The following is a 20,278-nucleotide window of genomic DNA, read 5'->3' as shown; positions in this document are numbered from 1 at the left end:
TCCCTGGAAGTCAAACACACATCAATGAGAAAGAAAATAAATTACTTACTTGCACGTTACTTAACTTGTGCACCAGAGGGCACTAAAACGCAGCAATATACTGTAAACATGTTTAAACCCTGTTCAATAAATCTAATAAATAGGATGAAATAATGACAAATTAAATAAACTGGCTGTGTCCTGCTCAAAAATAGTTCTCAGACTCAAAGGACCACAAATAAATACAGTACAATGTGAAGCTACATTGTTGGTGTTTGTTACTCAACCTTTGCATTCTACTGTTTCATATATGCACCAAACGTGTATTGGTCCGCCGCTGAAAATAGTCCCAAACCAATGCAGTGGTTGGATCCCTGGCCCCTGTGGTCAGCATGTCGAAGTGTCCTTGGGTAAGATACTGAACCCCAAATGGATCCCGATGGCATGGTGAGTGTGTGTGAATAATCAAAAATAAATTGTAATCCGGCTAATAATCCCCATTTTGACATCATCTGATAACGTCTCGTTTTTAACTGTAACAGAACACAGTTACCTTTTCTTTATATCCTAATTGCATAACGTTGTTCGATGTATTACGTTACTGCCCAAGCCTGTTGGTATTATTATTGTGAATGAGAGGTAGGTATACTTAATGATCATGCACTCACCCCTATACCATAGTCCCAGGACTGGCCCTTGGGTTGCATGGGTCCCACCCCCAGCCTGTGGCAGACAGCTCCAGTGGTCTCCGAAGGAAAACCTGGAACTCCATCTGCTACGATCCACACCTGGAGAGAACAACAGCACTGAGCGTCCCCTTCCTCACAGTCCTGAAGCCTTCTAATGGCTGATTTAGTGGTTTTGATAAAGACAGTGTTCACAAAGTAACAACTTAATTTCCTGGCCTGTCTTCCTGTCTACTTCACAGAATCTGTGGTTGTACTGACCTGGTCCAGCGGTCCCACAGAGACCTTGGTGACGTTGTTAGAGATGAGCTCCCAGGCAGAGCCCTGAGGGTAGCTGGGGGTGAGACCCTGTCTGTACCACAAATTACCTACATGGAGAAAAAAAAGGTGTTTACTGGATTTTAAGAGTCTTTGGTTCTAAGTAAGTAAAGATTTAGTGTTTGCTGCTACTCACTGTTTTCATCCACAGCAAAGACGGAGGTCCTCCCAACAGAGAGCTGTCTGAGCGCCTGCCTGGGGGGAGACGGGATGTGGTACCAGCATTCTCCTGCAGAGGGCCGAGAGAGCGCTGGAAGTTTACTGCCTGGTGCATGAACTCAAACTATAAAACCTTCATGGTCTTTATGCTGCATACAGTACATTACAGATTTCCATTTGAGCATTTAGACCTTTTGTCTGTGCAGATGAGATACGTTATTAACATCTTCAACCCACCTGCAGGGTTTTGTGGGGACACGGAGCCTCTGTAGAACACAGCTCCGTCCTTGGCGATGGCCCACACCTGGTTGGCTCCACCGATGGAGATCGATTTAAAGGGCTGGTCCGTGCCCACATGCAGCCAGGAGCTGCCCTGTGAGATCAAACACACTGCAGTTAGAGAGCAGTGTTTTCAGTAACGTTTGCAGAGAAGAGATGAATTTAAAATCAGAATCCGCTTTATTGCCAAGTGGGTTTTGCTTTGGTGCATAACATAAACATACGAGGAGAAAATGAAAAAGAAAGTGTAACATCAATATAGAATGAAAGAAAAATAATAATAATAAAATATATGAATAATATATCCACATTTAAATGAAAAAGCTGTTTTTAGGCGTTTTAGTTTTGTTAGAAAATTGGCAGAATTGTCCAAATCATGTGCAAAGGTTCAGTATGAAGAATAAAAAACAGAATTATAAATAAAATGATTATTATGATGTAAGAATCTAAGATCTAGAAGCATTAAATAAATCTGGAGATCTTTCCTGCTGCACTCACATGTAATACATTTTTAAAGATCTAAAAGTAATTGTAAATGTTTACTGTCAAAATTAGTTTTTCAGCAAGTTTCTCACCTGAAGATTTTGCGTGCTGACTCCCAGACGACACAGGACGTCTCCCTTATCACTGAGGGCCCAGACAGGGACCTGTTCCATGCTGCTCTGGGCCAGGCATGGCATCAAAGAGATGTCACTCAGACGGATGGGTGGGACCTGCTGCCATGGACCTCTTAATGCGATCTTACACTTCCTGTACGCAGAATGTGTCATTGTTTTAATGCTAAAGAAACTGTGAGTTACAAAGAACAGAAATATGTGAGTGTTTGATCACCTCGTCCATCTTCTGCGCCTGACAAAGTCTTTCATGGTTTTGTGGCCATGAAACGTCCTGTAGGAGGGAGATCAGTCAGACAAATGGCACACCTCTCTTTCATATGTTGATTTAACATCCTGAGAAATAATAGTAACCTACACAGGGAAGTCTGCCGCGTACTGCCAGCCCTCTTTGTCTGTCCCTCCAGGAACGTTGTAGTCCACAGCCCACTCCGACACCTGAAACAGTTTGGTGGTGGAGATTAGCTGGTGATGACACATGACATTAAATGCGTTTGCAGGAGGAACTTTCAATATCACCTACCCAGGACCACTGAGGAGAGGGCGGGTGTGTGTTTCCTTTGGTGCACTCCTCCAGTCCTTTCTCATCACTCCACATAGCGCGGTCTGTAGGAAGTCCTCTGGAGACAAAAAAAAAAAGTGAATGTTTTAGAAGTTCTGTCAAACAACCTTTGAACTACAAAGATCAAGATCGACCGAAAGGCTGTAAAAGATGAAGTGTTCCTACTTGTCTGTATATCCGGTCATGGGGTTCCATCTTTGATTCTCATACACATGAATACTCCTGGTATCAGTCTGCTGGTGCAGCTGAACTGCATCTCCTGCAGTAAACATAAACATGTGCAACAATCTAATGCTAGCAAATAAAAAGTTGCACACATGTCTCTACAGCGGCAACAGATGCTTAAGCAATTGCACATGAAACTACAAGCTGTTAGCAGGAAGATGTATTCTCTCTTATGTGTAAGCAAGTTAATGATTCATTTGAAATGTGACATACATTTGACATTTAAAATAAACAGCTTTGCAGCCAATTATTTTCATGAGAGATTATTGTACCAATAATAGATTTTGGAACAAGCATTTAGCGTATAAATATCAAATACAATAACTCGTCTTTCAAGAGAACTGAGCCAAATACTTTCCATGTTTACTTGGATGATTACATGATGGTCAAAATGGTCACAGATTAATTTTATGTTAATCGACTAATTAATAATTTTGACAGTAGTAATAAATACATGAAAAACTGAGAAGAACTACTGGACCACAAAAGGGTCATTTAAAGGACCCATCAATGGTTTGTACATACGACTATTAAAAGGAGATGATATCTGAATTATTTTTCAATTTGTGGGAAACATATGGGTCAGTTTACCCGGGGTGGGCTGTTGCCCATAGCGCCCACTGTAGACCCAGGCGGTGCCGTCCCACCCGATGCCCCACACCAGACCCAGACTGTTAGACTCTACACAGCGCAGGTGACCCGGGACCTGCCGCCAGAACCTGCAGCACCATACAGCGGAAGCACCCAGCGTTAGCCACATTACTGTTAGCACACAGAGACAAAGAGCTGCCGCTCACAGTATGAAAGAGATTTGGCACATCGGGAGCAAATATAGTACCAACTTTCAGCATGCAGAGCGGTGTGTTAGCATGTTAGGGACAAATGACATGTAGCAGAATGAGGACAGGGTTGGTACAGACTTTCAAGAGTAAGATTCAAGCACTTTTCAAGTCTTTCAAGTTTCCAGAATTCCTTTTTCACCCACAGCGATCACTTTGTTTTCTTTACCAGTTATTCAGATTCACTTTGATTGTATGTTTTGATCACGACTAATGCTGCTCCGTGTCAACATACAACAAACAAATATGACGACGGGATTGTTTCATTTAAATTATTAAAATAATAGTATATTCCTAACTTTGACAACGTAACAGTTCAAATTAAGCATTTTCCAAACTTTCAAGACTTTGTACGAACCCTGTCAAGACCATGTGGACACAAAAAGGTGAAACCAGATCTACCAGAAAGAGAGAATGAAATAAAGGAAATGCAGGCAGGCAGTTTACTATGTGTCTCACATGAGGTCACAGGCCAGTGTGTGTGCAGGGGCCTCCAGGGAGAAGGACGGCTCATGGACCATGATGTCTCCCTTTGAGGTTGTGGACCACAGCGCGTGTCTGGACGGGGGACCTGTGATCCCTCGACACTCACAGCAACAGTCAGACAACAGGCACAACTAAACACATAGAACAGACCCAGAAACAACAACAACAGGGAACGTGATCAGCAATGGGCTTTAGCAAGTAAATGTAAATACTAGTAAAGTAAAAGATCAAAAATGAACAAGGATACAATTTCACCTTAGCTGCATGCTCTTTGTGCTTTAAAGAATATGTTCTGTGTAATTGTTACCCAGTCATTCATGTCCTTTTCAGTTTGTGCTGCCAGTACCAGAGGCCACCTCTGTTTGGTCCTTTGGGCCGTGTACACAGCAAAGGCATAGTGGCAGTCCCTGAGCACTGGAACCAACGCCGTCACTTCATTTATAAACACGGGAAGGTACTGTGACAAAGAGACAAGAAAGTGTGATGAGTCAGTAGAAAGTTGAGAATTTAACGGACCATCATTTAAAGGAATACTTTACCCCCAAAATGACCCCCCTGTGTTACCTTGAATTAGTGAAGAAAACATTGCTTTTCTCGCCTCGTCGGTGAACGAAGAAGCAATATTGTTCAAAATAGTAAAGTTTTAGCAAAAACGCACGTGTTTGGTAAGTAGTGAGGATACGACTGGATGAATGAGACTTGGATTACGCTGCACGAGCTGTGAGAGTTTGTAAATGGATGTTTTGATTTAGTTTTACTGTTGCATTTTGGGGGTGAGGTATTCCTCTAACAGCAAAACCAACCTTTTTCTCGTCATACTGTGTGTAGTAGACAAAGAAAATACTGTCCTTCCTGCCATCAGACTTGGTGGACTGCTCGAGCGCAACACCCACATCCACCCAGCGCTGAGGCTTCCAGTCTCTCCACCAGCGCAACGCACCTTTACGCACCCACACCGACTGGCAAGGGAAACGGGAGGATGTGACAGCATATAGACACGAGAGGAGATATGATCAATCCAAGACAGAAAGGAGAAGTTAAAGAAGTGTCAAACAGAGGCTGTCTTACGTGGCTTCTCTCCAGCGGCTTCTTGCTGATCTCCTCTCTGTGTTTGTGTTCCTGCTGCTGCTGCTGCTGCTGTTTGCTCCAGGCTGCTGACTGAACTGGAGTCAGTGACAGAGAGCTGGTGAGAGGACCTGACAGACATTCAATTCAGACGTTTAGACAGACAGACAGACAGACAGACAGACAGACAGACATAGAGACGACACATGCAGTACATCTCTATACGTGTAAAAGCCCACACAGACACACAGTGCACAACATTCAAACACAGATATACAGATATAAACTGACATTAAATATGACCAAATATGTGACATTGTGTGTGATGAAGTTCAGGTTCCCATTAGGGGTTTGGCCATCATCACACCTGCAGATGTTGCTATTTAAAAGGAATTGTAAATGTAATCGTTCATTTGGTAAATACATGACTCTTAAAGTCACTGTATAGTAGAGCCGTCACGAGGATTACGTTACCAACTGATCGTCCACAGATCCGGTGTGGGAACATTTTGGGTTTAAACCGATTGAGATGGAAGTATTGTTGTTGTCAGTTATACAACACTTGTAGCTAATATGTTGTTATACCCCCTCTCTATACCACTGTGCAAAATGTGCAAAATGTACAAAATTGTATTTATTGTTTTGTTTTATTTATGTTTTATTTATTTAGTAACTGATTTCAAATTTCTGAATATTTTTCTTCTTCTTTGAAAAGGTGTACTGGCATTATTATGCTATTATATTATCATTACATCTGTGACCAAAAAATGTCCTTAAAACGACAATAATATTGTTTATCGCAATTATTTCTGGGACAATGTATCATCCAGCGAAAGTGTTATTGTGACAGGCCTACTGCATACTGGTTGTCCATATACCTGTGGGACTGAGCCAGCTGATCTGAGAACTTGCATCCACATCGCAGCCTCCACCAGAGATCCAGGTCCACACTGGTGCGTCCTCTTCCCCAACACCCTGAGGGGTCTCCAGAGTCCCCAGGGCATAGGTGGCAGCAGCACAGCCTTCGCCCAACGAAGGCCCCGCCGCCTGCGCACATCGAGCTCCTCCTGCTCCCTCTAGATCCACATTCATCCAGGGGACGTCGTGCCCTGCAGTATCAGGGGTCGGGAGTATCGGGGCTGGGGACGGCTCCACGACTTCTTCCTGCGCTACCTCTGCGATGGACAGTTGGGGAGTGGAAGTCTTGTCGCGGTCTGACACCAGGCTGTTAATGAAGCTGTCGCTCGCAGGGATGAATGGTTTGGGGGCATCCTGTTGGGAGGCTGAGGGAGTGTCCTCTGTTTTCAGGAGAGGCGTCGGTGTGTCGTCTTTCCCTAAAGGGACGACAGAGGAGGCTGGTGCCTCCAGTACTGCAGCTTCTTTAGTGCTGTTTTGCGGGTCAGTAGGACCCAACTCTGAGTCCGAGTCAGTGCAGCTCAGAACTGAGCCTTGTGAGGCTTCAGTCAGCTGGCCACCAAACTCACACTCCTTCCTATTAAACACATGTGGACAGAGGAACAAATAAGACATATAATCAGGGATTACACAAGAAGGTTTAACTCCATATTTATACAGACCTGGGGGGGATAAACTCTTTATTATTGCCCCATTGGGCAGAAACAGGAATCCAGCCGCTCCCGCTCGGTTCAGACAGCGTCACACCCATCCTGAAATACAAGCCGCGGTCCTCACCCACCGCCCACACCTGACAGAAAGAGAGATTGATGAACAATGTAGAATAACAAAGATGAAAGGCTACAGTCACAGGCGCACACCCACATACATGTTAGTGCTTGAGCCATTCAATAAATGCACTCAGTAGAATCAAAAGAAGGAATTTCACTAAAAACTAAAGGATAAATGTGGCAGAACAATGAATGTCAAATAAAATAGAATTAACGTGTATTCACTTCATGAGTGGCACTAGTAAGACACAGGCAGCTGTTACTTTATAAGGCCATATACTGTAACACTGGCGCCTGCCACCTCACACAAGCCATATCCATAATCAGCCCTGAAATATGAAATATGGGATATGATGATGACGGCTTGGCCAGCTTCTAATTAGGGAGTCTTCCATATGTCACGCCAGAAGGAATATAGTCTGGGGATATATAAGGCTGGGCCTGAGGTGCTACTGCTGGGACATTGGCTGGAACGGCTGGCTGTACTCGTGTTACAGGGTAACCCCGGGGCAGGACTAGAGGCCAGAGGTAGGAGGGCTGGGGGAGGGAGAGCAGGGGTGAGAGACAGGCGAGGAGGTGTGAGATGGAGGTTTGCAGTGCTAGCAAAGTCTTCAGCAGTGAGATACAGAGCGAAAGCCTTCCTGCCACGACCCCAGCACTGATCTGGCTCGTGCTGAAACCAGATTCCAAAGTTGAGGGTAAAGTGAATCGGTCAGAGGGGAAGCAGCTACAGTGCAGTAGAAACAAGGCTGGAACGCTAATGCTAAATTATACTCTCAATAAGAAAATGTCACTGACAAAAAAAAGCGAGATTGTTGTTCTTTTGGTGTCTGACAATGTGTAAAACAAGGTCGGAATTTATGTCTAAAACATGAAAAAGATTAACTGACTTTATTAACAGAATGTGAAGAAGTAACAGTGTTGACGTGAGATGTCAAAAACGTCCATGTGTTGTGTTGCAGAGATATACCTAAATAGTTTCTTCTTAACTAATGGAATAGCTCCATTGTTGTACACACACACACACACACACACACACACAACTACTTCATGCAGTTGACTTATCTGTTGCCTTTTGAATTATACCTTAAAAGGGGAAAGTCACTACATTGTGATAAGGCCTAGCCTCTCATCATAAAGGTGTGCTGATGAAGTGATTAACCTGGTCATTGAGTCCTACGTCCACCACCATCATCTCCCCTCCGATGCTGATCCAGCCGGAGCCACAGGGGTTGTGAGAGTTCACGCCGCGCCTGTACCACACCTTGAAACACACAAACACACGGATATGTTACTTACCGCCACAATGGACAACAGCTAGTCAGAGTTTTACACATGTGAGGAGTAGTGATTCACCTTGTAGTCTTTAGTGACCACCCAGACCACGCTAACTCCAACAGCCACATGAAGCGCTTCAATCTCCTTCACGGGGGATTCCACTTCTACCCACGATGTGCCTGATAGAAGAAAACGATTGATGTTTACTGACACAGCATGAAGGCAAGACCTTATCTTAGCAAGCTGTCACCATTACTGTGGTAGTTTAAGTTATGTGTTGTCAAATGTACTCGCTTTAATGGCACCTTTTGTTCAAATGACATTTAAACCATCTTGTTTTGACTTTTGAAAAATGTAAAAGAAGTATTTCTGCAGATAATCTTTGTATGGTAGTATAGTGTAGGGGGTTCTTTTGTTTCCACATGACAACAAACTGATGGTCTATCTTGGATAACTGTGAAGTTCCACCTTTTCTTAAAAGATTTGCGTCCTCTTGCCTAGATTTCTCAGGTACAATATATCTGAAGAGGTACCTCATACACTACGATTCGGTAACAACGAAAACTGATCTGACCATTTACGACTCTAATCCAGAGAAATTAGATCATAAAGTCACAAAAATCACAAGCAATCTAGAAGAAAAATAATAAATAATTATCTTAATAATAAAGAAAATTTAAAAAATAGGAGCAAAGATGGGCGATAATGGGAAACACATATTTTGTCAGGTAAATGTGAACTATAGTGAATGCTGACCAGTCGGGCTGTCCAGGCTGAGGCCAGTACGGACCAGTAGGTTCCCATCCCACAGTAAAGCCCACAGCAGGTCCCCAGGGCCTGCAGATAACTGAGCCACCTCCTTGGGCACTTCAACCTCCTCCCAGCTGGAGCCCTCTGGCACCCGAGGGTGGATGCCCTCCCTGAACCACACCTGCAGGGGAAAGTCATAAGAATGAACTGTGTAGGATACAGTATAGCCTGCTGTACTTGTACACAGGAGTTCATTGGCCCAAGAGGACCTTTGAGGTTGACTAGGTAAATGATATGAAGTCATGCTGCCCTCTTGTGGCCAGAGATGATAAGTAAACTGCACTTACAGCTGCCTGTATCTGATTGAGACACATATTTGCAGCATTTGATCTCATATTAGGCAAAACTAAATAAAGTGTTCAACCGCACTGTGTACAGGGAACAACAGCAGGGCAGGTTCAGTGCTGCATCACATTATTGTAGGTAATACACCGACTATGGAAAAGTACCTCATATAACCCCCCTTCAAAACATCCAAACTATCCCTTTAAGTTGAACATATTAAATGTGGAGAAAGCTAGGTGTACTTCATGCTCTAAAACCTTTGTCACATGACTGCTGGTCCAATAGACTGACCTCTCCTTGTTGGGACACGCCCCAGAGGTAGGGATACCTTCCAGACTGGTCACTCAACTCCCAGCCACCACAGCTGATGTCACAGAGCGGCAGCGGGGGCTTCCTGGGAGTGTCCAGGGGGGTCTGCAGAAAGATAGAGGCTTCGCTTGAATCTTCAGTCGGACCTGTACTTAACTAGGCATGGGACGATATCAACTTTTCATGTCACAATTATCCTGGCTAAAATAATTTTGATTCTGGATATTATCCAGATAATCATCATATTAAAATTACACTAAAACCTACTGAAGTTACTTAACCTTACATTTAGTTAAGAAACACAGATTTTTATTTCATCACAGATTTGACACACAACTTTTTTTAGTGAAAAACTAACAAACTAAAAATCTTAAATAAGGTAATCATAAATGAATAAATAAATAACAAATAAATAAATAGCAACATTGTGCGTCTGTTCTTTCTTAAATGATGATTCCTGTATTTTTACAATCGGGCTCTATTTTTTAAGTCACTCATGTGACTTCAGGATTATCCCGATAATGGAAATTCACTACGATCTTATGAACTTATTGTGCTTTTTTATCGTCCCATCCTTAAATCTTACAGATGTGTAAAACTAAGAGAGCATCCAAACCTTCGCCCAGGTGCCTTGTGCTGTGTATCTCCTGTAGCGGATCCACCGCCTGCGACGAACACAAGAGTTCCACTTCTTGTCCGGGGAGAAGTTGGCCGGGAAATCGACTGCGTACTCCCAGCCCTGAAGAGAGACACACACAGAGCCTCAATAGAGTAGAGTAGGATACGACATTTTATATTTCATTCATCAAAATTAGAAACAATATTTTTTATAATTAGCACTTTTTTGCTTAGGCACAAAGTTTACATAATTCTTTTGTATATCAAGCTGCAATGAGCCGATACATAAACAGAAGGAGATGAAAGTGTAAATAAATATATATAATATATATAAAGTCCATATATGATTGAGTAAGATTATGGATATGAGAAATAAGCTCATACAAAGCAGGTTAAGTTTAAGTAAAGGAAATACCACATCTATAAACAAACAAGATGTCAATATAAAATGTGATCTCATATAAAAGCAAAAAGAAAGCCAATAAAAGAACAAACTCTTGAATTGAATTCTAGAACAGCAAAATGTATGGAAGTGCATATTAGGCACAATATCAATATGTAATGACATAAAACACAATAAAACAGTTATATAAAGAAGCAAAGAAATAAATGAGAAGGACTTCTTACCCCAGTCTGGCTGGGTTCTCCTCCGCAGGTCTGATCCACATACCAGTCCCCCTCCCACTCCCAGCTGCGGGAGGGCAGCTGAAAGCTGTGGAGCGGTTGAGGATTCATCCCGGTCACGTCGCTCCACGGCCACCGGTCTGTGGGCAGCAGTGTGTCAGTGAAGCTGTCCACGGGGTTCCACCTCTGAAAACACACCGAGAGCAACAACACTTTAGCAAAAGCGATATAAAGCGACAACATAGTCAGAGGGTCAACATACAGCTTGGGGCCGACCTGGTTTTCATAGGTCTCCTCCCGGTAGCGGATGGGGGTCTCACTGGGCATCATGTTGAGGTAAACATGGTGGTCGCAGCCGATGCCCCAGCAGCGCCCCTTCCCTGCTGTGACACGCTTCAGCTCCAGCAGCAGGTCGTCTGCCCGCTCCCAGCGCTGGCCAGCTGTTGAGAGGCTGTACACTCTGCCATACACATCCACGGCCCACAGCAGCGTGATGGGCATGATGGCCCCTGAAGGGAGACAGCAAGATAACACTCCATGCTGTCTGGTATTCATTTTATGACTCTGTACACTTCAGCCTTATTGATATCTTGAAGAGATATGACCTAGAGTGAACGCTGCATTTACATTTAGATTCCTCCTTGAATAGTTATTTTCCCACTCTGGTAGTCTGCATAATAAGAAATACATTTGTATAATTCAGGGGTCATTTCTATTTTATTTTCAGAATTGGTAAATACAATTGTAAAGTGCTTTGGATAAAAGCACAAATTGTTGCCTCGGGCTACGATGCAAGGTGCTGGCCAACCATCAAGAGTAATTTGAGGTTCAATGTCTTGTCCAAGGACACTTTGACATGTGGACAGGAGGAGCTGGGGATCAAACCGCAAACCTTGCGAACCTCCTTTGTCTACGGGTATCCTTATCCACAGAGCACCTCAAACAATTATATTTGAGTCTAGGATGCACTCCTACCCTAAAATTATTTTTATTTTTAATCTTAAAGTGTTGTCTTCAGTCTTGAATTCTGACATTAAATCATAAAATATCCCCCAATTTTGTTTTGTTTGTTGGAAATCGTACTTTCTCTCAAAATGTTGAACATTTATTTTAGATTTTTTTAGTTTTTAGAAGCCTGGCAGTGTGCTTTTAATTTGAAATGTCATACCGGAAGTCTCATGTTTATTCTGGCTGCCTCACTTGACTCTTATAGACTGATACTAATCCGCTACAATATTGACAGTCACTATGCTTCGACTACTGCTATCAAATCAAACAGGCCTTTATCTGGTTTATTTAAATGCAATGTACAGTTACGTGATATATCCTAAACCAGCTTCTCTAATTCAAATACAAAGCTGCAAAGAAAGAGTGAATGTAGCCTATCACATCACATAGTTTTAATAATACTGCAATTTCATAGAGTTAACTTCATGTACCTTACAGCCTGCAGTTGAGCTTCACGCACACACGTACACACAAACACCGTGGGCTCTTACAGCAGCCGAACGTTACCTGAATATTGGTATCCGATCCGCGGTTGTCAAGGGAATATCAACACACGCGACATGACATCAGGTGCAACAGCCGATACCTGCCATCTCCGAGGCCCATGCTAGGACACATTCAAACCCCCATGTTAAAAAACAACAGAGGCAGATAAAGCATGCATAGCGTAAAAACACAGATATCTGATATGGAGCCGTATGCCGCAAAGTCGGCTATAAGCTGTTTACAGGGTGTCTCCAGGTTAAAGGCAGCAGGCAGCCAACCCTCGGAGACTTTCAAACACATCATTATTACTTACATATGAGGTTCTAGCAGGAGCCACAGCTTTGGAGAAGAAAAGTAAAGTCATCCATGCACATTTCGGCTGTGGTATTTAATTTACATTCTGGACCAGAGGAATGCTCCGTCTAACTCCCGAGCTCACAACAGGAAATGGAGGAAGTGCTGCTCTGATTGGCTGAAACTCTGCAGGAGTGGTGGATCTCTCTCTGCTATTGGTGGACCGCGATGAGCTCCTGGTATTTTCTTTCCGACGACCGCTGCTGATTGACGCGCATATTTCAATAATTTATTCAGTGCCAGATGAATTATTGAAGCGCAAGGTTGGTTTTACTTGTTGGCTACAGTTTGGAATATGTCATCACTAACCAAGATCAAGATACAAAAGAAAATGTGCAAGTGGTGCTCAGAAACTTTTATTTATGACCAACTTTCCTAAATAACACCGATGTTTTGCAGGGATGGTATATAGCCATTTACTCAAGTACTGTACTTAAGTACACATTTCAGGTACTTTTACTTTACTTGAGTATTTCCATTGTATGTAACTTTATATTTGTCTGACAGCTATTACTTTTAGTTACTTTACAGATTACACATTTGCATCCCCTTCCTGTCCATTTTAAACCCCGAATCTCCAGATTTGGTGATTTAAAAATGTCTGATAAACTTAAGGATGGAGTGTTCCTTTAAAGGTTGAAAATAATTATCTTACTTCTTTAGCTAAATACACTATTCAAAAACCCTCTTTGATCAGCTGTAAAATGCATCGTGACAAAGCTGAAAACACAGGAGCACATGAATTTACTACATTACTAACTTTACTTTTTAGAAATAAGTGGTTCTCACAGGACGGTGGCGCTACCATCAAACGATGATCATATAGAATATGATGCGTTGCTGTACAATAAACTACCCACCAGTATATAAAAGGAGTTAAATTAGCACAACCATAAACATCTAAAGCAGTAACATGCAACAGTTATATTAATCCACAAGCATGCTTTAGTGTTGTTTTGAACAACGTGGATGTTGACGGAGGACGTGAATCCAATATTATGCAACATTAAGGGTTACCCACTCATAATGAGGACAACAATTATGTAAGTCACAGTGTGAACAAACACGTTTCCCCGCCACACATAAGGTCTACTCAAACACATTATGAACTAATAACCTAATAACTTGTGACTGCAATATGTGAAGGCCGACATTAAAACCAGTCTGCACTGGGAGGAAATGTAATGGTGTGCTGACTTTGCAGTGCACTGCATGCATGCAGCACTGAACCTTTTATTTGCATGAACTGTCGCTTTAAGAAGCCTTTCAGTGCGCAGAGGCGCTACAGCAGCTCATCACATGATTCTTCTCTTGTGACAATCCAGACAGAAAGGAAAAGCCTTTCTGAGTTCCAGCTGTGTTAAACGGCGCTGTGATGACAGATTCCTGTTGTTTTGGTACCAAAGGACCAACTGCGAGGAGGGAAATGGAGTTAAGTTAACCATTACCAGACCATTCCTGCCATTTAAGTGGACATTTGGTAAATATTTGGGGTTGTTGCGCCATCGGGGACAAAGTTGGCGCATGGAGAGGGAAGAAGTTTCATTTTTGCGCAGCGTCTTTTCCTTGTTTTTGTCGCAACTACGTGTCAACCAACGTCTCACAGCTTTTCGGACAATAAAAGCGAAGTAACCGGAGTTCCGTTTTGGCCATTTCTGTTGCTGGAGATTTAAGTTAAGGACAGAGAGAACGAGACAACTTGAGGACGCATCACGTTGGGTGAGATGGTGGACAGCAAACCTCTTCTTCAGGACAGACCTCCCGCCTACCACGCCGTCCCAGGGACTTATGAGTACGGCCCGCCGCAGCACAGCTATGGGGCCATTCCCGCGCCGGCCCCGCCGCCCTACCAGTACCCGCACGGTCAAGGCAAGTAGCCCAGTTTACGTCGCACACGTACATGGTCCATATTTACCAGAAAGTAAAGCACCCAGACGGGAAGAGTGGTGTCACTGCTGCCCACTTCCGTCTTCGTATAAAGGAAAGCTTAACGTTTTGTTGTGGCTCTGAGTCTTTTTGTCTCAAGTGGACACTATTTGAACCAGTGAGTCTGAGACTTTTACTTAAAAAAACCGTGAAAGAGTAATAAGTTTCGTTTATCAGGTGCTCCAATGTTGCGCATGCGCAGTACGGCAATAGCGGTGTCTGGTATTTGTGTCTGACCTGTTTTAGTATGAATGACAAAATATGCCACAAATAACTAATGCACTTTATAGTCAGATTATGTGTCAACACATAATCTGAATGTGAACTATGTTAATGATGCAGATTTAGCAACAGTGCAACAACACAAGTTCCGCTATTGTAACCCCAGCCCTTGTACACCATGTGTCTGCTTTGAATGAAGCAGGCAGTCATCATCTGACTGCTTGTGTAAGAGCTGCAATGACAAGGAAGTTACACTGTCCTACAATGAAGTCTCATTTCTTGTAGTTTCCTGTTAGCTGAGCCACATGTTCTTTGTCTTCTGTGTAGATTTAAATAGCCTGTTGCTACAACTGAAAAGGATAATTATTATGAAACGGTGTTTATGTAACCTATATGTACAGCTACAATGATCAGAAAAAAATTGTGTTGTAGACAAGCGTGGTTAAGGTGTTTAAGCAGATAGACACAGGTGGTAAACAAATAAATCAATATGACCTGAGAGTGAAATGGACCCGTGAACTTCCCTACAAACACACTCACACAAATGAAAACATGTTATGGTAGTTTGTTTAATTATTAATGTTGTTCTCTACAGTGAATGGCCACAATAACACGTATGCCATTTCCTTCTGTCAACCACAGGATACCCAGCAGCTCAAATGGGCCCTGCCATAGCCCAGCAGCCCTACCCTGGGACGTACACCATCATACAACCGTCTGTAGTGGTGGTGGGAGGCTGCCCTGCCTGCAGGTGACAACACACACACTTGGGGTGGGCAATATGGCCCTAAAACAATTATGATAATTCAGGGTCTTTTTTGAGATAATGATTTGATGTCTTGATGATATGACATAAAAAAAAAGCATATCGTAATATATACTGTATACATTTTATTTACTATTCATGCCTTTATTTTATCAACAGGCAATTAAATATGACGTGATTACGTCAGAAAGTCGGTGTTATTGTGAATGATCTCATATGACAAAACCTTAACTCACACATGCATACTATTAGAGTGTATATTATAACGGACAGTGAGGTCTGTACATTAGCACATGGTTAAACATGCGCTTATTGTGACTAAGACGTTTTCTGAGCAGGGTTTCTTTCGAGGCTAAAGTCATTAGTTTCTGTCCAAATTATACTTTCTACATGTGTGTTTTCATTGTCCCTGCATGCATGTTGTCTAGCCTACTGTGTGACCTAATGTTAAGGGGATGTGACTTTCAGTTTTGGAAGATGGTTTCACTGTGCCTGAGTCAACATCCTGTCAGTCAGATGATTTGAGGTCAAGGCGGCTACACCGTGACACAGTTCATAAAAAAACCAAACCAGATGTTCTTCCGCCCACTGGTTGTATTTGAATAAGGAACAATTCAGTATATCAATTCCAGGCACTTGCATATATTTAATGTACCGTAACTTTTCCACATTGAAATGTCTAAAAGCAACTAGAACTATGCGATTTATATTTTGTTGAGTTGTGTACCTATATTTTTTCGGATCGTTTCCACCACAGTTACCGTAATATATGCTGCTCCCTGACACTTTGTGATAACATGCACACCAGTAGCTATGCTGGGTATGTCCACAGCATGTTCAACAAAAAGTGTTGGTCCTTGGTCAGTGAGTTCCTGGCACCAGCGAACAAATAAATTGTGTAAATACTTACAGCAGCACATAGTGTGGTATCGTGCCAAACACTGTCAGCTTATGCAAGAATGCCTTGTTTTAGGAGCTACAGTGATTTTTAAACGCAGGTCATCAGCTCAGCAGAATCTAATATTATCAGTGCAATCAAGACATATTCATCAAGATTATTTATATTATATTTACACTCCAATAGTCAAAAATCCTTAGCTATGTGAGAGTCAATCACAGCATTAGCAGTAAGCACTTTTCAAAGGAGATTTCATTTCCCATCTCTTTAGGGTCTAGTTTGATACATGTCATTTGTTTATTCCTTCTCGGGGCCTCCAGCAGATTTACTGGCTGTGCCGATCGACGCAGTGCAGTCATGAGACGGTGGTTAGCACCTTGTTCACTGTGACTGTGGGTTAAAGCTGCTCTGCCTTTTTAAAACTCCTTCAAAACAAGCTGCTTCATGTTCTGAAGATCAAGATAGCTGTTTTTTGATGTCCCACAAGGCATAAAACCCTTTCTAGATTGTACTTTCTTTCCTCTAAAGATCTTTAAACACTAAGAAGTACAATAAACCAAATGCTGAGTAACCTTTTACCAGATTATAAGACAACACAGAACAACCACAAACATCCTGTCTGCAGCTGTGCATCTCTTTGTGGTTGTGTTGTGTGTCTTTAAGTTTTTTATGTCTCTCCTGTTATTTGTGACCTTTTTTGTTTTTTTTTGTCTCTTTGGTTTGTTTTTGTGGTTGTTTTGCATCTATGTGGTTGTTTGTGTCTCTTTGTGGTTGTTTTGCATCTCTTTGTGGTTGTTTGCGTCTCTTTGTGGTTGTTAGCATCTCTTTGTGGTTGTTTTGCATCTATGTGGTTGTCTGTGTCTCTTTGTAGTTGTTTGTGTCTCTTTGTAGTTGTTTGTGTCTCTTTGTGGTTGTTTTGCATCTATGTGGTTGTTTGTGTCTCTTTGTGGTTGTTTTGCATCTCTGTGGTTGTTTGTGTGTCTTTGTAGTTGTTTGTGTCTCTTTGTGGTTGTTTTGCATCTCTGTGGTTGTTTGTGTCTCTTTGTAGTTGTTTGTGTCTCTTTGTAGTTGTTTGTATCTCTTTGTGATTGTTTTGTGTCTCTTTGTGTTTGACTTTCCATCAAGATACTTTAACAATCCCTTCATACAGACGTTGTGATCCAGGGGCCCTAGGCCTGTCCCCAGTAGGCCTTTTCAGTTATTCATCGTGTGTGTGTGTGTGTGTGTGTGTGTGTGTGTGTGTGTGTGTGTGTGTGTGTGTGTGTGTGTGTGTGTGTGTGTGTGTGTGTGTGTGTGTGTGTGTGTGTGTGTGTGTGTGTGTGTGTGTGTGTGTGTGTGTGTGTGTGTGTGTGTGTGTGTGTGTGTGTGTGTGTGTGTGTGTTGCAGAGTTGGTGTCCTGGAGGATGACTTCACTTGCCTGGGGATCATGTGTGCCATCTTCTTCTTCCCCCTGGGTCTCCTCTTCTGCTTCGCACTGCGTCAGAGAAGGTGTCCCAACTGTGGCGCCACCTTTGGCTAGCGGGACCAAACCACGTGGACCTGCTCGTGCGCCCATACATACGACACACACGTGATCCAGCATTTCTGTGTCTGTGACTTTCTTTTCTTCATATGGCATATTTGCTGTTTTGTTCTGTACAAGAAATGATCAAGAAGATATTACCATGACTTATGTTTTATTACAGGCACATGTAGAAATCTATTTTCATGTAGTTGAGGATATATTCTAGCATATGTAAGTGTCCAGCTGTTGTCAGTGCCTTCACTACATGCTGAGTGATCATCAGAGATTCCACCAGTCATGATTTCTCCTGTAGATTTAGCTCAGTTATCCAAGGATCTGAGCAGATTCCTTTGTTTATTCAAGAAAAAACATTAACTGAGACACTTGTGCTTGAGTTTTTTCTTTTGCTGGCACACTGCATACACATGTGCTTTGTAACATTGTACTCAACACAGCATCCATGTAGATCACTGATGTATCAGCTTTTTCCAGAAATGTAAATGAAATGTTTGTTTTTGGCTCAGTGTGTCACAGGGAATAACACAAATATCTTTACAAAAAAACTTGTAAAGATCCTTCGACGTGAACTGTCCCGGCTGAAACAATGGACTTGTCTCAGACAGAAAGCCTGCACCATTTTGTCTTTTTAGTTGATATTATTTCTTGGGGCCATATTTGCACTGACTGTTTTTTTGATGATTATTCTGCTGGGTTGGGCTTTTCCAGGGCCAATGCAGACCTCAGGTACATACAATCTGAAACGCCCTCGACTTTACAACCTCAATCACTGTTTGACTTTTACCTACTTTAAAAGGACTCTTTTGTCAAAGACTTCTCCTTTAATATGCAGAGTTTCATTCAAGGAAGCATGCTGAGAGTAATAGCTGAAGACTTCTCTCAATGTGTATAATCTCTGGATTTTTATCTTAGTACTCTGTGACAAGTCACCCTGCCCCATTCCTCCCAACCAGACAATCAATCGAGACTGTCCCTGTATCTGCAGTATGTCCATGTCTACGTCTTCCATCGCAGCAAGATGTTATATAACTCTCCATGGCAGAAGAAAAAGAGATAGAACTAGGTGGGAGTGATTTAAAATAAATCATCTTGCTTTAGAAAACATACTACGCACGCTCTTATGATTGAGGTTCTTACTTTTTATATATGAGTTACTGTAATTAAAAAAATGAATGCTACATGTCTGACTTCTTGCTTGATTTGATTCTTTTTTTAAATCTTCAATGAACATTAAATACACTCAGATATACTGTTACTGTTCAGTCATTCATAACATTCAAACACTTTGTGTAGATAACTTGTGCTTGATGACAAACTAAACTGCAAATTGAAGAATACATCTTTATTTTTCATACAGCAAATTCTAGTAAGGTCTGGTCTTAAAATGCACACTGGTCTTAAAATGCTGTGTGTAATGATTAAAGCAGAAATGACTGCACTGTCAAGCAACTGAGGTGATTGTCCACAATGTGATGACTACAACAGGTAAATTATTTTTTACAGGAGTTATGTTTGTGTCATTAAGGCAAAAGTCCCCAATTGTCTAGCGCCACAAAAAAGTTATGTTAGTTAGACAATAGTTATAGCATCTGTTTAAACGAGGGACTTAAAAGATTACGTGTGAGCCGTTTTCCGGATGAAGCGAAGTGTTGTCTAAGATGCAACATTTCCATAAAGACCTTAAGGGTGAAATGCGGAGGTCCTACAGTACATTCTTATACTGTCAAGGGCAACAGAAAAGCTTTCTAACAGTCATTTTGACGATGAACAAGCAACATCAACAGCATAAATACGTTGCAGTATTTTCTTAGAGCATTTTTATTCATCCATTTCTCAAATGCAGGCAAGAATGTGGTCCTTTAGACATCACCACCACAAACAGCGACAAAAATAGACAGAAAAAAAATATATATATATATCTTAAATATATGAGCATCCGTTCTGTAAAATAAAACAGTCCCAAAATACTTCCGTGTGAGAGTTTGCAGCAGTGAGGGGATCACAGATTCAAATGGCATTTTTTGTTCCTCAGTGCTGGCCAAGTTCTGTCTGGTTCCATCCAGATGACAGAGAAGCTGCTGGACAGCAAAGGCAGGACAGAGCTGCACCAATCGGGTAGATGACACAGGAAGGCTGACAAGATGCTGTGGGATGGAGGGTGTGTGGAAATGAGGAACCGAATCAGATGGCCGGTGCGGAGCGGTCGTTGGTGACTGTTGGACGTAGCCTGACTGTGGCGAATGGGTTCCCTCCCCTGTGAAATTGAGCATGAGAT

The 20,278-nt window shown here is 42.2% G+C and overlaps 3 protein-coding genes across 8 annotated transcripts in view; 1 reads left to right on the top strand and 2 right to left on the bottom strand.

The window, feature by feature from the left end:
* Positions 1 to 14,687, bottom strand: part of tecpr1b (tectonin beta-propeller repeat containing 1b) — a 15,945-nt gene extending 1,258 nt beyond the window's left edge. The window contains exons 1-26 of one of the 4 annotated variants that reach the window (XM_029436953.1): positions 14,585 to 14,687; positions 12,337 to 12,436; positions 11,098 to 11,330; positions 10,825 to 11,007; positions 10,196 to 10,318; positions 9,562 to 9,684; positions 8,932 to 9,106; positions 8,254 to 8,354; positions 8,060 to 8,161; positions 6,790 to 6,917; positions 6,091 to 6,704; positions 5,216 to 5,343; positions 4,951 to 5,106; positions 4,455 to 4,604; positions 4,121 to 4,278; positions 3,414 to 3,541; positions 2,763 to 2,856; positions 2,559 to 2,655; positions 2,394 to 2,473; positions 2,253 to 2,309; positions 1,997 to 2,171; positions 1,380 to 1,515; positions 1,120 to 1,212; positions 927 to 1,033; positions 648 to 767; positions 1 to 3 (exon numbers count right to left, since the gene is read on the bottom strand). The exon at positions 1 to 3 is cut by the window's left edge and continues 138 nt beyond it. In XM_029436953.1, coding sequence (XP_029292813.1) covers positions 1 to 3; positions 648 to 767; positions 927 to 1,033; positions 1,120 to 1,212; positions 1,380 to 1,515; positions 1,997 to 2,171; positions 2,253 to 2,309; positions 2,394 to 2,473; positions 2,559 to 2,655; positions 2,763 to 2,856; positions 3,414 to 3,541; positions 4,121 to 4,278; positions 4,455 to 4,604; positions 4,951 to 5,106; positions 5,216 to 5,343; positions 6,091 to 6,704; positions 6,790 to 6,917; positions 8,060 to 8,161; positions 8,254 to 8,354; positions 8,932 to 9,106; positions 9,562 to 9,684; positions 10,196 to 10,318; positions 10,825 to 11,007; positions 11,098 to 11,322 — 3,456 coding nt within the window. In that variant the 5' untranslated portion in view covers positions 11,323 to 11,330; positions 12,337 to 12,436; positions 14,585 to 14,687. Of the gene's footprint in view, positions 4 to 647; positions 768 to 926; positions 1,034 to 1,119; positions 1,213 to 1,379; positions 1,516 to 1,996; positions 2,172 to 2,252; positions 2,310 to 2,393; positions 2,474 to 2,558; positions 2,656 to 2,762; positions 2,857 to 3,413; positions 3,542 to 4,120; positions 4,279 to 4,454; positions 4,605 to 4,950; positions 5,107 to 5,215; positions 5,344 to 6,090; positions 6,705 to 6,789; positions 6,918 to 8,059; positions 8,162 to 8,253; positions 8,355 to 8,931; positions 9,107 to 9,561; positions 9,685 to 10,195; positions 10,319 to 10,824; positions 11,008 to 11,097; positions 11,331 to 12,336; positions 12,437 to 12,628; positions 12,860 to 14,584 lie in introns of those variants that run through there. The other 3 variants (XM_029436952.1, XM_029436955.1, XM_029436954.1) reach the window with 3 other exon arrangements.
* Positions 13,961 to 19,190, top strand: bri3 (brain protein I3). The gene is made up of 3 exons (XM_029436960.1): positions 13,961 to 14,538; positions 15,460 to 15,568; positions 17,868 to 19,190. Exons 1-3 carry the CDS (start codon positions 14,394 to 14,396, stop codon positions 17,998 to 18,000), a joined length of 387 nt encoding a protein of 128 aa, XP_029292820.1. The 5' UTR covers positions 13,961 to 14,393; the 3' UTR covers positions 18,001 to 19,190.
* The window catches only part of baiap2l1b (BAR/IMD domain containing adaptor protein 2 like 1b), a 31,011-nt gene continuing 29,920 nt past the window's right edge, over positions 19,188 to 20,278 (bottom strand). For all 3 annotated transcript variants that reach the window (XM_029436956.1, XM_029436957.1, XM_029436958.1), the window contains exon 14: positions 19,188 to 20,257. In XM_029436956.1, coding sequence (XP_029292816.1) covers positions 20,185 to 20,257 — 73 coding nt within the window. In that variant the 3' untranslated portion in view covers positions 19,188 to 20,184. The remainder of the gene's footprint in view (positions 20,258 to 20,278) is intronic.

This window comes from Cottoperca gobio, chromosome 8 (assembly GCF_900634415.1).
Source record: "Cottoperca gobio chromosome 8, fCotGob3.1, whole genome shotgun sequence".
In the NCBI taxonomy this organism is placed as follows: domain Eukaryota; kingdom Metazoa; phylum Chordata; class Actinopteri; order Perciformes; family Bovichtidae; genus Cottoperca; species Cottoperca gobio.
The sequence above is the reverse complement of the archived record's forward strand: the minus strand, read 5'-3'. Positions and strand labels throughout refer to the sequence as shown.